Genomic DNA, 16,592 nt, shown 5'->3' on the forward strand with positions numbered 1-16,592 from the left:
TTGCAGGGCGCGGGCGGGCCGACTCCGGGGCGCTGCGTGCGCGCTGGGGCAGTCATTCAGATGAAATTCCAGTCCCCGGCCAGAGACACCAGCCCGCCTCTGCCTTCCTCCTCCCTTCACAAATAGAAACGGAAGGGGGAGGGAGAGAAGTGGAAAAAAAAAAAAAAAAAAGCCACCAGAGAGGGAGGGAGGAGGGAGGGAGGGAGGGAGGGAGAAGCCCGGGAGGTGCTCCGGCCTGACCCCCTTGTCGCTACTTGTGCGCTCCCCGGAGGCCCAGCGCAGGGCGCCCCCGACGCGGAGAGACCCCGCTCCCTGTCCCCGCGCTGGGCGGGCGGCTCGCCCCGCGCTGAGGAAAACAAGGATTGATCAAACTAGAAAGGAATTTTTCTCAACTGCTAATGAACAGGAGGCTCGGCTCCCGGCCCCCCTCCCCCCGCCCGGCCCTCCCCCTTCGCCCCCACCCCTCCCCCCCACTTTCTTTTCTTCTCGGCCTCTGCTCCGGCCTGGAAGGCTCCGGGCTGCGGTCGGAGCCAGCCTGCGGCGGCGGGGCCGGGCGAGCCAGCCGGGCCGGGTGCGTCTTCAGCGCCCAGCCATCTTGAGCTCCCAGCGGCCGCGGTGGGGCCGGGGTCCGGGCGCGCGCCTGAGGGTCCTGCAGCTCGCTTTTTTTTTCCCCTCCCTTTGGTGGGATTTTTTTTTTTCCTCCAAGGGGAGGGCTGACGGCCTCCAGCAAATTAGGAGAGAGGGAAGGAGGAAAATGCCAAGTCTTGATTTCTCTCCACCTCTGCTCCACCCATCCCGGTCCTTTCCAAAAAAATCTTTTTAAGAGATTAGAATGGGAAGAAGTCGGCAGAACGGCGAGCGCCTGCGGCCCCCAGCGCTGCCCAGGAGACGCGTCCGGGGCGTCGCTCGGTCCGCGGGTCCGTTTGTCCCCTCCCGCAGCTTCTCAAGTGTGGAGAGGGCGGGCACTCGGGCGGGCAGGGTCTCCGCTGCGGCTGTCGCTTCAGAGCTTTATCCTCAGATCAAAAAAAGAAAAAAGGAAGAAAAAGAAAAACAGGGGGGGAAAAGATAGGACCCACCCCCCCGCAAGCCCGAAGACGCTCATCACAGCCACCTTCAGCCATCTTGCGTGCATTATTTCAAGAATAATCTGTTTAATAGCGATAGCTGCGTCTCCGGCCCCCTTCTCCGCATCCTGGGGTCCCGCCCCCTTTTAATAATAATCTCGATAATAAAGATGATCGGCGGGTGGCCGGGGCAGCGGGAGGCTGCGTGCCCCTGCCCGGGGTCTCTCCGGCTCCCCCGGGAAGGGGGTCGGGGCAGGGGCTGGGGTGCGGCCCAGCGGCCCCCGCCTGGGGCAGCACGGACGGGCGGGGGCGGGAGCCAGCCGGACCCACGGAGGGGCACCCTGGGGTGCTCCGTCTCGGCCCGGGTTCGCAGCCGCCCCGGATACAATGGGCTCCAAGCAGAGCGAGGCCGGCAAGATGGGGGCGCGAGGAGGGGGAAGGACGGCAGAGCCCGGGGCTCGCCGACCAGGGTGATGGCAGCGCGGGGCGGGGGTCCCTACATCGGGGCCGGTCCCGCTACTCGGGCAGGGGCGGGGAGACGGAGGGGGAGGTGAAGGGAAAACGGCCGGCGGCGCCTTTAATCAGCACCCGCTGGCTCAGCCCACCCGGTAGAGCGACAGGAACGGGGAGGGGGGAGGGGAGGGGCGTACTTTCCGGAAGTGCTGCTACAGCGGCTCGGGTTCCTGGCCCCGCCCCTTTCCCTGTCTGGAACTAGGGCTGCTCCTGAAGCGGCTTATGCTATTGGTCCTCAAGGGTAGACTCCTCCCCCTTGAGGCGTGGCGAGCCGTCGCGATCTCACGTGACTTGCACTAACTTCGGTACATTAAACATTGGGTGCCGAAGGCGGGGCTCTGTCCAAGCTTCTTAAAACGGCAATGATCCCTCCTGGCTGTGGGACCATTTTTTTCCTGGGCCTTTTCAGCTGTAGCTCTTTTTACTTGAGAGGAAAGAAGGGTTGTCAATCAGTCTGCTCAAGTGTCTAGAGGAATTGAGCAGGGAATTGCAAAGGTTCACCGTGGAGCTATTGCCCGATCTCCTCGATACTTTTCCCCCCACATCTCTGAAGCTTAAAACTACCAAGCTAGTAATTCCTATTGACAAGGACACTGATGCCTAAAGAACTGTAGACATCCATCCCTGAATTAGTTGGTCAGTCAATGAATATACAGTATAACAAAGACCTCTTACACCGGGGACATTTTTCTAGGCCAAGGGGGTTTCTTGGAAAAACGTACATTAAAAAAAAAAAAATACTGAGTATATGAAGCATAATTTCTAAGAGTAAGAGGCACACAAAGGCTCTAAGTAAAAGTGACATTTGAGCCCACACTGAATGTGCTGCAAGAATCAAGCTAGTGACAACCTGAGAAGAACTCTCATCAAAAGGCAAAGACAAACGCCCAAGCTTGTTCCTGGGCAGAAAGAGGGCATCATGGGAGGGAGAGAAATAGGTAGGAGCCAGAACACACAGGATATTGCCAGTCACCGACACAGGAAGAAATTTGGACTCTAAACTGGTTGTGAGCCTCTGGGCTTGATATATATTGGAAGGAGAACCAACAGGACTTACTGTTGGATTAGCTATGGGGCATCGGAGAATCCACATAACAATAGGAGCTAGGAATAGGACCCAGATGTACTTATCATTATTGTATAGCCTGCTAAGCATATACACACGTTTATTTCCTCCATTATCTTACACAGTGTTTTATCTAGTGTGTGGTGGAGGCAACTGAACCCATAGCTTTGCACATGCTAGGGAAACTTTGGCCAAGCTACATCACCGGCCAGCCCTGTGTGTGTGTGCACATTGCAGCACGCACCCAGGGCAGAGCATAGGGTTGGTTGGTGTTGTTCCTCAGGTGTGCCTGTTTTGTTGTTGTTTTTCAGTTTGTTTTTGAGACATGGTTCTCTCACTTGTCTGGAAACCACCAAATAGACTTGGTTGGCTGTTGCCACTTCCCCAGCACAGGGCTCACGAGCACAGTGCACCACCGCCATGCCTGGCTTTTTACATGGGCTTTGGGGATCCACTTTGACCCTCATGCCCACAAGCTTGAGCTATCTAGCAAGCCCCGAGTCCTTTTTGAAATTTTTGTTTGTTTGTTTGTTTTTCAAGACAGGGTTTCTCTGTGGTGTTGGAGGCTGTGCTGGAACTAGCTTTTGTAGACCAGGCTGGTCTCGAACTCACAGAAATCTGTCTGCCTCTGCCTCCCCAGTGCTGGAATTAAAGTCGTGCACCACCACTACCTGGCTCTTAAAATTTTTTGTTGTTGTTGTTTTCATTTTCTGGTTGCTTTTTGTTTGTTTGTTTTTGAGATAGGGTTTTTCTGTGTAGCTCTGGCTGTCCTGGAACACGATCTGTTGACCAGACTGGCCTCGAACTCACAGAAATCCTCCTGCCTCTGCCTCCCAAGTGCTGTGACTAAAGTTATGTGCCACCACCGCCTGACTTTTTAAAATTCTTAATCAAAATATATAATGCTTGTACGTAGTTATGCTGACTAGTTTTATGTCAACTTGACATAAGCTAAAGTTATTCTAGAAGAAGGAATCTCAGTTGAGAGAATGCTCCCTCCAGATTGGCCTATTGGCAAGCCTGTGAGACATTTTCTTGATTGATAATGACTGATATGGGAGGTGCCATCCCTGGGCTGATGGTCCTGGGTTCTATAAGAAAGCTGACTGAGGGAGCTGGAGAGATGGCTCAGCAGTTAAGAACACTGTCGGCCCTCCCAGAAGACCCTGGTTCAATTCTCAGCACCCATATGGCAGCTCACAAGTGTCTAATTCCAGTTCCAGGGGATCCACCCTCACATAGGCATACGTGCAGGCAAAACAACAATGCACATAAAATAAAAACAAGTAAATCATGAATGAAAGAAAGGAAGAGAGAGAGAGAAAGAAAGAAAGCAGGCTGAGCAAGTCAGTAAGCAGCACTGTTCCATGGCTTCTGCATTTGTTCCAATCTCCAAGTTCTTGTCTTGAGTTCCTGCCCTGAATTCCCTGGATAATGGACCACAAGCTGTGAGATGAAATAAGCCCTTTCTTCCCTAAGTTGCTTTTGGTTAGGGTATTTCCTCACAGCGATAGAAACCTGAGCCAAGACAATACTCACGATGTCTAATATGCTAAGTCATTGACACAAATATACAATGTGTAATGACTTTCGTTTTCTAGGACTAGATAGGGATTAAGCCCAGGGGCCCACTCATACCAGGGTATTAGGCAATTACTCCATCACTGAACTCTATCTGCAGATTTTTTTTTTTTTTTTTTTTTAAACAGGGTGCAGAGATGGACAGGGTTTTATTAAGTTGCCCAATCTGGCTTTAAACTTGATTTGTAGGCCTGTCAGACCTTGTAATCCTCCTGCCTCAGCTTCCTGGACAGCAGAGACAACAGGCTTATGCCACCAGGCTTGGCTTGAAACTGTTTTAAATGACTCCCAGAAGTTTCTTGTTGGGCTCAAAAAGAAACTATTTAGGAAGAGGCTACTTACCAAGGATGGGGAGAATCAAAGAACATTCAGTCCTGGCAGGGGTATTTTCTATGTTATATTTGATTGGCTCAGATATCTAATGGCAATATTGAAGGACACATCTATGTACAGACACAGCGGAAGTATGCACTATGTGTATGAATTTCAGAGACTTTCTTGTTTGTTCGTTTGTTTGGGACAGGGTTTCTCTGTATAGCACTGGCTGTCCTGGAACTTACTCTGTAGACCAGGCTGGCTTCTAATTCAGAGATCTGCCTGCCTCTGCCTCCGGAGTGCTTGGATTAAAGGCGTGCGCCTTCATGCCTGGCTTAGACTATTCCAAATTGTACAACTAAGTTCCAAATCCAGTTTATCATGACTTCTGGGTCCCTGAGGCTCTGCGGACTGCAGACAGCCCATGTCTTTAGTGTTCTGCTTCCTTCACTGAGAGGTCCTATGGTGGACAAAGGAGTGAGTGAGGTAATGCATCCGCATGTCTGATGGAACAAACAGTGAGAAAGCAGCTTCTAAGTCATGGTTGTTAGAGGCAGGTGGAGGGCTCGTCTCTGCTTCCTTATTGGTGGTCTATAGATAATCAATCTAAAAAGTTTTTCTCATTTCCCATTTTCTCAAATGTGATTGGAAGACATCAGATTTTTCTGGTTTCTTCTTCTAGTTTGGAGATGTTGACAGTTCTGAGAGTCCATCCCCCTTTTCCCAGTCACATGTCTCCTTTACTCCTGAGCCTTGATGTCCGCCTGTACGATGACTCTCCAGTGAGTCTTTCTAGACCGTTAACTAGTGACCTGCTGCTTGAGAGATCCACACAGCTCACCACAGATTTCTCACAGGTGCTTTGAGTCTCATGTGTTAGACACGACGCTTCTCATTCTCTCCCGGCTGCAGCTGTCCTGTGTGCCCTCCTGTAGCTCCGTGGAGAAGTAACCACCCAGACATTATCCAGCCGGGTATGAGAGAAATAACCGGGGTGTCTATCTTTCCCTACCCCACCCATTCAATCGGAATCAGGGACTGTAGCCAGATCCTTCTCTTCAGGTTCAGATCACCCTCAAGTATACCAGGTTTGCACATGCCTTTTTGTTTTTTTTAAGACAGGGTTTCTCTGTGTAGCCCTGGCTGTCCTGGAACTCACTTTGTAGACCAGTTTGGCCTCGAATTCAGAGATCCGCCTGCCTCTGTCATGCCTTCTTTAGTGGGAGCTACAACAAAGATCTCAAACTTAACACACCCAAAATATTCTTATTTCTCCTAAACCTGTCCCTGCCATAGCCTTCCACTTCTAGAAGACAGCCTCAGAAAATCCATTATTTATTTACTTGTTTTTTTGTTTGTTTGTTTGTTTTGAGACATGGTTTTATATAACTCAGACTGTCCTCAAACTCTATATATAGCCCAGGCTAATCTCCAACACCCAACCCCCCACCCCCACCCCCATCCCCCACCCCCGTTTTCCGAGACCGGGTTTCTCTGGCTTTGGAGGCTGTCCTGAAACTCACTTTGTAGACCAGGCTGGCCTCAAACTCATAGAGGTCCGCCTGCCTCTGCCTCCCAAGTGCTGGGATTAAAGGAATGTGCCACCACCTCCCAGCTGCCCAGGCTAATCTTGAATTCCTGACTATCCTGCCTTCATTTTCCAAGTGATGAGATTACAAGCCTGTGCCACCATGCCTGATTTTTTTATTTATGGTGCTGGGGATAGAATCCAGGGCTCTGTGTACACTAAGCATGTACTCTACTAATTGAGTTAGAGCCCCAGCCTCACTCAGCAAAGCCTAGATTGCTTTTATTTTTATTGTTCATGGTGTTAGGTATCAAACCCTGACTCCTACAATACACTACCACAGAGCTATGCATCCCAGCCTACGACTGCTTAAAATATTTATTATTTCATTATAATCTCTTGCCTGGATTATTTCAGTGGGTCCTGTTTCTGCTTTTGGTTTTACCTCTTGGAATCAATTTATAACATAGTATTGTAACAGAGTATTCTTTTGTTGTTTTTGAGATGGTATCTCTTTATGTAGCCTTGGCTATTGTGGAATTTACTATGTAGACCAGGCTGACCACAAACCCACGTGACTGGCCTACCTTTGCTTCCTGAGTGCTGGGATTAAAGGTGTGTGCCAGCATACTAGGCTGAGTGTATTCTTTGTAAAATATAAATCAGGGACAAAGGATGGTTTAAACTGTCTAAACTCCAGCTACAGCAGCTCAATGCCCTACTTTCAACTCTGTAGGTACCCACACCACACACACACACACACTCACACACACACACACAAACACACCACACACACACGCACGCGCGCACACACACACACACACCACAATTGAAAGTAAAAATAAAGGGCTGGAAAAATGGGCCAGCAGTTTAGAGCACTGGCTGTTCTTCCAGAAGACCTGGGTTCGATTCCCAGCATGTCATGGAGCACAGCCATCTGGAACTTTAGTTCCAGGGGACCCAACACTCTCTTCTGACTTCCAAGGGCACTAGGCAAGCATGCATTGCACATACATACCACACAGGCCAAACACTCAGACACACAAAAATAAATCTTTAAGAAAAGCAACAAACTTGGCAGTCACGTGTTGTGACACATACTTGTGGTCCCGCTCCTGAGGTTGAGGTAAGAGGAGCACTTGAGCACTGAACTTGGAGACTAGCCTGAGCATCATAGATCCTGCCTTCCTTACTCCTGTTGCTGGGACCGGATACCTGGCTTAAGCAGTTTAAAAAAGCAACGGTTCATTTTGGCTCACAGTTCTAGGATACAGTCCATTGTAGTGAGGAAGTCATGGTAGTCTGAGCTTGAGGAGATGGCTGGTCACACTGCACCCAGTTAGGAAGCAGAAGGAGACAATTAGTACATTCAACTCAATTCCTGTCAGTCAGGACCCCAGCCCATGGAATGGAGCTGCCTACAGTTAGGCGGGGCTTGCCTTTTCAATTGACCCTATTGTGATAATCCCCGACTGTCCAACTAACCTAGTCTACTTGACCCCTCCTAGGTGTGCCCAGAGGTTTGTCTACCAGGAGATTCCAGATCCTTTCAAGCTGACAATGTTAACCATGACAAACTGTTTCTCAAAAATAAAACGAACCACCATAGTGGCTCCCACCTGTAATCCTAGCAAATGGAAAACTGAGGCAGGTGGATTCTGAGTCAAAAGTAGCACAGATTACATTAGCTCAACCTTGTCTCTAAATAAAATGAACAAGTGAGGCTGGAGAGATGGCTCAGTGGTTAAGAGCACTGTCTGCTCTTCCCAAAGACCTGGGTTCAATTCCCAGTACCCACATGGCAACTCACAACTGTCTGTAACTCCAGTTCCAAGGGATCCCACATACAGACATACATGCAGGCAAAACACCAAAGCACACACACAAAAAGTAAATGTCATAAAAAATGAAATGAGCCAGGCGGTGGTGGCACATGCCTTTAATCCCAGCACTTGGGAGGCAGAGGCAGGTGGATCTCTGCGACTTCGAGACCAGCCTGAGTTCCAGGACAGCCAAGATTGTTACCCAGAGAAACCCTGTCTCAAAAACCCAGAAATTCAATAAAATAAAATGAACAAGGACTATAAATGTGTGGCCATCATTTCTCTGCTCAGACTCTTCAGTGGCTGCCCAGATAAAAACCAGGGTATCACAGCTGCCTAGGAGACCCCAAACAACCTGGCCTCTGTGTAACTGGCCACACCCCTCCTTCAGCCCTAGCACTGGCTTCCCTGTGGCTCCCCAAACATACTTGCATGTCACTGTCTAGCCTTTGCAGTTGCTCCTCTCCTGCCTGACCCTTTCTTCTCCCAGAGCCCTCTGCAGTTCACTTCCTTATTCAAATACCCTACGCCTCAGGTTTCCCTCACCTACATAAAATGCACCCTCCCTCTGCCTCATCTCTTCACAGCATGTATCCCCATCAACAATTTTTGTTTGTTGGCTTGCTTGTTTGAGACAGGGCTTCGTGTAGCCCAGGCTGGCCTCAAACTCCTAACCCTCCTCCTTTCACTCCTAAGTAATAGGATTGGTCACTTGTAGCAAGTGACCAGCAAGGCACCCAGTCAGTCTGTCTGTCTGTCTGTCTGTCTGTCTGTCTGTCTGTCTGTCTGTCTGTCTATCTCTCTATCTATGGAGCTGGGCAGTGGTGGTCCATGCCTTAAGTCACAGCACTTGTGAGGCAAAGGTAGGTGGATCTGAGTTCAATGCCAGCCTAGTCTATAGAGTGAGTTCCTGACAGCCATGGCTGTTACACAGAAATCTGATGTCTTTTTCTGACCTATGTGAGCATCAGGCACATAAGTGGTATACAAAGAGGAATATAGGCAAAGTGCTTATATGCATCAAAATAAATAATAAGTCAAGTGTGTGTGTGTGTGTGTGTCTGTCTGTCTGTCTGTTGGATTTTGGCATAATGGACTGGATGCTTTTAAAGGATGGCAAAGGTGGGGCAGGTATGGTGGCGTATACCTTTAATCCTAGCACTCAGGAGGCAGAGATAGGAGGATCTCTGTGAGTTCAAGGCCAGCCTAGTCTACAGAGAGAGTTACAGGACAACCTCCAAAGCTACAGAGAAACCCTGTTTCAAAAAAAAAAAAAAAAATCCAAAACAACAACAACAAAAAATTTCTTGTGGGGTAGAGATGAATCAGCAATAATGAACACTTACAGAGGCCCCAAATTCTGTTCCCAGTACCCACGTCAGGTGGCTCCTAACTTCAGTCCCAGGAGCATTGGGCACCTCTGATTTCCTCTGACACCTGCAAGTACACACACACACACACACACACACACACACACACACACCCCAAAAAGTTCACATAATTTTACATATAAAGATAATAAAAATACATTTATTTACTCATCTTATGTGTGCATGAGTGTATATATGACCTAAGTTAGACGTCGATCTGCACACAGCTACGTATGCTACAGTGTGTATGTGAAGGCCACAGGACAACTTGCAGGGGTTGACTCTCTTCTTCCTCCGTGTGAGTGCTGGGAATCAAACTCAGCTTGTCAGGCTTGGTGGAAAATGCCTTTACCTACTGAGCCAGTTTAAAAAGATAACAAGAAAAAACAATTATTTTGTGCAGAGACCAGAGAAAGACATCCAATGTCTATTACTTGCCTTTTTTTTTTTTTTTTTTTCTCCCCAAGACAGGGTTTCTCTGTGTAGCCCTGGTTATCTTGGAACTCATTCTGGAGTCCAGGCAGGCCTTGAATTCAGAGATCCACTTGCCTCTGCCTCTTGTTTCTGATAGGGGATCTCCTTCTGTATGCTGTGTATACATGTTTCTCTTATTGGTTGGTGAATAAATGCTGATTGGCCAGTACCCAGGCAGGAAGTATATGGGTTACCAGACTAGGAATGCTGGAAAGAGGAAAACAGAGAGTCTCCAGAGGCATGCCACGTAGCTGTAGAAGGAGTAGCATGCTTCAGCATCATGGGTAAGCCACAGCCTGGTGGCAATACATAGCTTAATAGAAATGGGTTAATGAGAGAGAGCTGGCCAGTAAGAAGCCTGAGCCATTGGCCAAACAGTTTATAATTAATAGAAGCCTCTGTGTGTTTATTTCGGACTAAACGGCTGTGGGCCCTGGTGGGACAGAAACTCTGACTACAGTTTGTTTGAGACATGGTCTCTCACTGAGCTTGAAGCTGGCTAGTGAGGGCCCACTCATGGCTGGTGTTTACACGGGTGCCGGGGACTTCATGCTTTCACAGCAATTGCTCTTACCCACTGAGCCAGCTCCTCAGCCTGGTTTTTAGTTCTTACTGTCCACACAATGTTACTAAAGAGCCTCCACAATGGACAGCTGCCTTGCTGTCTACAGGGTGCCACCCGATATGCTCTTGTGATCCATGCCCCGAGACTTCTCATGAGACTGAGGTGGGTATGAGCGCAGTGGGCAAAACCTCCAAAACAAGGAATGTCCTTAACCCTCTGGCTTCAAAAAGACTACTATCCTAGTTATAACCCCCTCAAAGTTTCCTTCATCCCCTGTTGCTCAGCTATAATCACTCTAGGAATATTTGCTAGCTGTCAGGGGCCCTTCCCCATCCTGTCTGCCCTTAACTCTCCCAGACATAAAAAATATTATTGATTTAAATATTTGTGTGTGTGTGTGTGTGTGTGTGTGTGTGTGCTGGACATGGTGGTACATTTAAGTTCAGCATTCAGGAAGCCGAGGTAGGTGGATCTCTGTGTTTGAGACCAACCTAACCTACACACTGGGGGTTCAAGGCATGTCAAAGCTATATGACAAAACTGTCTCTCCTAAATATTTATGTGAGCGCATGCACACATGCCACGATGCCCATGTGGCAATGAGAGGAGGGTTGGGGAGTCGACTCTCTCCTTCTACCATGTGGGTTTGGGGTATTCTAATTCAGGTCATCAGGCTTGGCAGCAAGTGCAGAAACACTCACTAGCCTCTCCCACATTTCCCGAGTTACCAGAGGACTGGCTCAGGTTCACTGTGCCCTCCAGAAGGGCTGCCCCTCCCAGACCACATCCTGACCTGCCTCTGCAGGCTGGGAACCCATCCTTCATTCTGCTCAGCAAATCATACCCTCACCTCATCCCCCCATTCCCTCCCCCCTCTCAGTGCCTGCAGCTGCCTCAATGCCTAGCAGGCTGGGCAGTCACTTCCAGCTTGCATTCCCTTGTGGTTGGGACAGTCTGGCAAATCTTTTGGGCTCCTCAGTCCCATGATACTGGAGCAGCAGCAGCCCCCATCCAAGGACCCAGAGGAGGCAGAACAGATGCCCACAGTCATGCTCAGGTCTTCCTAGAAGAGACGTCAAAGAGCACATGGCAGGTCTCTCTTCTCCTTAAGTCCTTTAAGAATGAGGTTTCTGCTCTAGAGACCAGGTCTCTACAAATCCTTGTTGTTCTAGTTGCCTGGCACTGTCTCCCAGAGATACCAGTACGGGATCTCCCTGCTCTCTATTCTTTGGGGCAAGACCTTCCTTCACCGAGGCCTGGGCTTTCTGGGTCAGTTAAGTGAGGAGGGTGAGGTAAGGGGGACAGGTGTGACCTGGGTTACCCTGGGCCTGTCAATCTGACCTCGGACATCCTTCTACTTGTTGTCTTATCTTGGGCAACAGAGGGACCAAGGGTTCAGGTCAGACCTACTCCATTGCTCACACCGGGGCCAGCCATTCCCAGAATACAAGAAGAGGTCACAGGGGAAAGAAAGACAGACATTGATTTCCTTTTGGGGAAGGTCTCCAGACAGCTAAGACTCGTAGGAAAAAGGAAAGAGGGCTGGCTTAAGAGCCTCTTTATGGGAGCTGACACCCCTCTCTCTGCCTTGTGATGGCTCAGGACCTGTCACTAGTCCTGGTGGAGTCCCTTGAGTGCTACCAGCCCATCCTGAAGATCAGGAGAAAGGCCCTGCCAGTTGCTAGGACAGAAAACTAGGCCTAGCAGTAAGGGAAACAATGTGGAAGGCCTCAGGTGTTTCTTAAGGTTCCCAGAATCCTGTGTAGATGCTGGTGCGGCCACACCTAGGCTGTTTTCTCTCCTTCCCCAGCACTGACTATTGATATGGGAGCCCTCAGCCGACCGGTGGTGACACACGCCTTTAATCCCAGCACTTGGGAGGTAGAGGCAGATGGATCTCTGTGAGTTCCAGGCCAGCCTGCGTCTACAAAGCTATACAGATCAACCCTGTCTTGGGGGAGGGGGAGGAGATATGGGGGCCCTCAAAATGCAGATGCCATCAGGCAGCCCAGGGAGGAGGGCATGGAATCCTGCCCCTTTACCTAGCTTGAAGGGTGAGCTGGCCTGTGTCATCTGGTTCTGAGATTTTCCAGAGCCAAGTGCAGCCCCAGCCTGTTGAAGAGGAGGCTGAATTTAGATCCTGGTGAGAGTGGCTAGCTGTAAGGGAGAAGACTCCCGGAACAGGAGTAGGGAAAGCCCACTTCTCTCAGTTTTAGACCCCTGTGGAACCAAGGGAAAAGTGTTATTGACAAGAGTGGGAAGAACAGGAGAAAACAGTCGGAGGTGTGGTTGTGCACCACCCTTGTAATGCCAGCAGTGGGGAGGCTGAAGCCCAAAGATGGGGATTCTGAAGATGGGCTATACCAGGAGACCCTCTCTCAAGCAGCAGCAGCAGCAGCCACTACAACAACCAAAATCCAAAGAGGATGAAGCAGCGAAACAGCAGAGAGACGGCATCACCCACCCATAGCTGCGGACTACGATCGAGTCCCAACTGCCCTTGACCTTAAGGGAAGCACAACCTAAAAGGAAGGCTGTGCATGCAAATCTTAGTGGCAGAGCACTGCTTAGCACATGCTGGCACCTCTGGACTTCCAGCATCACTTCTCAGGCTCATTCTACTTCCAAGTGGTTGCCAGGGTGCCAATCTTCTTGCTCCTTTACTTGAGGCATCCAGAAAGAAGCAGATGAGGGCTAGGGATATAACAGTGGCAGAGCTTTTGCCTAGTATGCAGTAAGGCTTCAAGCCCTGGTGGTGTCACACACATACCCACTACAGCACACACCCCAGCAAGGCCATGGGTTCAAACACACACACACACACACACACACACACACACACACACACACACACACTAGCATGCCAGAAAGCAGCACACAACCCAGCCACTTCTGCAGATATGTTTAATGCACTTAGATTTCACAGAGGAAGAGGGCAAGTGGGAACAAAATCTAAGTGAGTCACTCAAAATGTCTTACAAAAGTCCTGAGCCAGCTGTAGGCCCAGGAACTGAGTCGCCACTGACATTAAAAACTAATATAAAAATGTACAAAAGTCTGCTCATTGCAGCATTCAGATCTTTGTACAAAAGAAGAGGTCTCCCTACAGGGCTCCTGACTTGTAACAGGGACCCAGACACCTCACCTGGCACTGAGATCATGGAAGGCAGAGAGGGAAGACCAAGTTAAAAAAATACAGCTCAGGGAGTAATCAGCTGGTCACCCCATAGGGGCACAAACTTCAAGGCCTTTCCCTGCTCTCAACTCCATCTCAAAACTCAGTCCCAGGACCCAGGGTATGGACCGCAGATGTCCTGGCCCCTTCGGGCTCCTCAAGGCCTCCACAGGACCTGTTGCAGCATGTCACACTTGGAAGAGGAGAACACAGCTCCCCAGCATGGCAGCTGGCATTGCCACCCTCTGCAACCCACACAGGCCCAGGAAAGATTTAGTCAACAGGAAGGCAGAGGTCTCGTCCTGAGGACCTGGAAGGTCAAAGGATGGGGACAGCCTGGAGGAAGTCTGTAGAAGGTGGTGGTGGGGAATGGGACACAGCCCCATACGGCTTCAGGGAGGGAAAGAAAGGGGCCCTGTACAGCTCACCCACCATGTGACGTGGTAAGTCTTGCTCCATCAGATGTTAGGGCCCCTCCTTCCCAGGCAGCAGCCTAACGGGGAACCTGTTCCCTGATATCCCCCTGGAAGAAACCAGAGCCCATGGGAAAGGAGGCCTGGTCCTTGTAGGCTGAGAACCACTGCACTAAGGAATGATGGGGGCCTGGTCCCAGCAGGATTTTAGACATTCCTGAGGTTCCTGGTAGGATGGGGGCAGGAGAGACCTCAGACCCTGTCAACATCTCATTTGGAGCTTGCCTGCCATTCATTCCCTGCTCCACAAGAACGGGGCCACCAAGCAGGTGGTGGCAACCCTCAATCTGCAAAGACCTTGCAGGCCCAGGGCAAGGGGTTGAGCAGCAGTCTCACATACTAAGGACGAAACTAGCTCATAGCATGCATTCTTGCCCCCAAGCCAGGCAAATGGAGGTAGGGCCAAATGCTGCATGGGGGCCCTTAGGCAGGTCTCCAGGGAGAATGGGGGAGGGGGAACTACTACAGCACCAGTCAGGATGGCAAGGAATGGAGGCAAACTGAGAGCATCTCTTGGTCAGCACACTTTCAGAAGACAAGAGCTTTCTTTAAAGGCAGGGTTGGAAGTATCCTTGTGGAAAAGTCCCAGGGCAGCATGGTGTCTGTTCCAGAGAGACTTGTATCCTGGCTGGTGGGGAGTTGCAAGCCAGCCTCTCAGAGGCTCCAGGTGGGTCTGTCCCCAAGTGCTGACCTGGGAATTAACCACTTAGATTTAGGATATGTGGAAAGGGCCAAATGAGTCATTCCTCAAAAGGCTAGCTTCTGCTTTCTCAAGCCCTCAGCCAGGTTCCTCGAGGCTCCTGGGGCAGCTCTCTGGCTGGACCACTGTGGGCCTCCTGGGGTACCCTGGCGGTTCCCACTGTAAGTGGTGGAAGCAGACAGAGTAGTGGAGCTCTTGCAAGGTCCCTGACAGACAAATGTTGTTCCTTTGGAGAGATCTAAACTTAAAGAATGAAGAAGAAACATCAAACCTAGAGGGGAAGGCAAGAGTTGAGGAAAGGGGCTTGCCATTTCCAGGTCAGAAGTAGGACATCTCTGGAAAGCAGCCCCCACAGCTGGCCAGAGACAGGCTGTCTCCTTCCTGGACAGTGTGCAGGTGAGAGGACGAGGCCCACAGAGGGCCAGCTATAGGAAAAGGCAAGAAATAGAGGTGGGAAGGATGGAGGGCCACAGAGAGCACTGTCAGCAGAATTAAAGTGACAGGGACGTTGAGAGGTTGATTTCTCAGTTTTTAATAAGCTAGAGTCCTACAGCCCAGGGGGCTGGGAATCCGGGGGACTGGGGAAATCAAAGAGCTGGAGCCCTGAGGAGCAGGGTGAGGAGGCAGTGGCTTTACTCTACTTGGCAGGCCTGGCTGCGTAGAAAAGGCCTGGAAGACACAGCTGGGACCACCATGTCCTTGAGACCCTAAAGTCCCCAGAGCCTGGTAGAAGCCAGTTTCATTTGGAAGGCATTGGCACCCTCTTCTAGGCCACAGCATATCTGGACCCAAGGCTGCATGGAGAGTGTGTCTGCAGTTCCCTATCTCAGGCTCCTCCAGGGCTCAGAGCTGACGGGCAGCACCAGGCACCTTCTTGGGCAGAGAGTGTGGGGGAGGCAGAGCCCCCAGACCCCTGTCTAAGAGAATAATAAAGTTCATCTAGGAATAAAGTTCTGTTTAAAAACCACTATATACATTGCCAAGAAATAAAAATACCATCCGGTTTCCACAACATACTAAGGAAGGAGAGACATCGGTGACAGGAGCAGTCGTTCCACAGGCTGCAGCAGCCTGACTGCACAGAGGCTTGCTGGGCAGGGCATCCACACGTGCGCTCTGCACACCCAACTGTATGGCAAGGATGTCTCCTGGAGCGGAGCACATCAGGTAACCAACCCTGTGGCGGCAGCAGGTGGGTGGGAGGGTGGAGGCGCAGCCTCCCTTGCTCACCGGCGTGTAGGACAGGGGCCTGGTCATGGGTTTGACAGCTGGGCGTGAGGCCCCTGAGCCGGAGGTGAGGTGGGACCTGTGGTGGGCACAGCACTTTGCAGTCATCCTCACACTTGTCCTTTTATTCATGGGAGTCTCTTTTACACAGCTGTCACACTGAAGTCACTGGGAGCCGTTGAGCCCCTCTTGGCCCCTGCAGGGCCCAGCCCAGGCTAGTGCAGCGGACTGTCGAATGCCACATCAGGGAGGATGGAGACTTTGAGCTTCTTTTCAGGCCAGCTGTACTCTTTGGGAAGTTTGAACTGTGGAGGAAGCAAGCACAGAGCCTGAGTGCCCTGGGTGGCAGACTCCATTGCCTTCTAAGACAGACCCAGAGAGAGGCAGCACTCTGGTCCAGACCTGCCCCTAGGATGGTGGGGATAAGACAGGCTCTTGGAGACCTCTCAAATGGTAGACCCTGTGTGTGTGTGTGTGTGTGTGTGTGTGTGTGTGTGTGTGTGTTGTGTGTGTGTGTGTGTGTGTGTGTGTGTCCGTCCAGGTGCTCTTTCCTCCCAGCACTGCCAGGAGGAAGAAGGCGTGTTTTTCTAGCTCTCTGACTGTGTAGACCCTCCCTCCTGCTCTTTTCCTTGGTTCTGCCTCCAGCCACAAGCATGCAAGGAATCTGCTCCCTGGGGCCCTGGGGCTGGAAGATAGGGGACCCAGCAGGGAGTAGATA

The 16,592-nt window shown here is 50.6% G+C and overlaps 1 protein-coding gene across 4 annotated transcripts in view; it reads right to left on the minus strand.

Annotated features, from left to right (window-relative positions):
• Positions 1-13,186: 13,186 nt before the first annotated feature.
• Sufu (SUFU negative regulator of hedgehog signaling) overlaps positions 13,187-16,592 on the minus strand; it is a 113,469-nt gene continuing 110,063 nt past the window's right edge. For 3 of the 4 annotated variants that reach the window (XM_027407123.2, XM_027407127.2, XM_027407126.2), the window contains one exon: positions 13,187-16,179. In XM_027407123.2, the coding sequence (XP_027262924.1) occupies positions 16,090-16,179 (90 nt within the window). In that variant the 3' untranslated portion in view covers positions 13,187-16,089. The remainder of the gene's footprint in view (positions 16,180-16,592) is intronic. The other variant, XR_003483680.2, reaches the window with a different exon arrangement.

This window comes from Cricetulus griseus, chromosome 3 (assembly GCF_003668045.3).
Source record: "Cricetulus griseus strain 17A/GY chromosome 3, alternate assembly CriGri-PICRH-1.0, whole genome shotgun sequence".
NCBI lineage: Eukaryota > Metazoa > Chordata > Mammalia > Rodentia > Cricetidae > Cricetulus > Cricetulus griseus.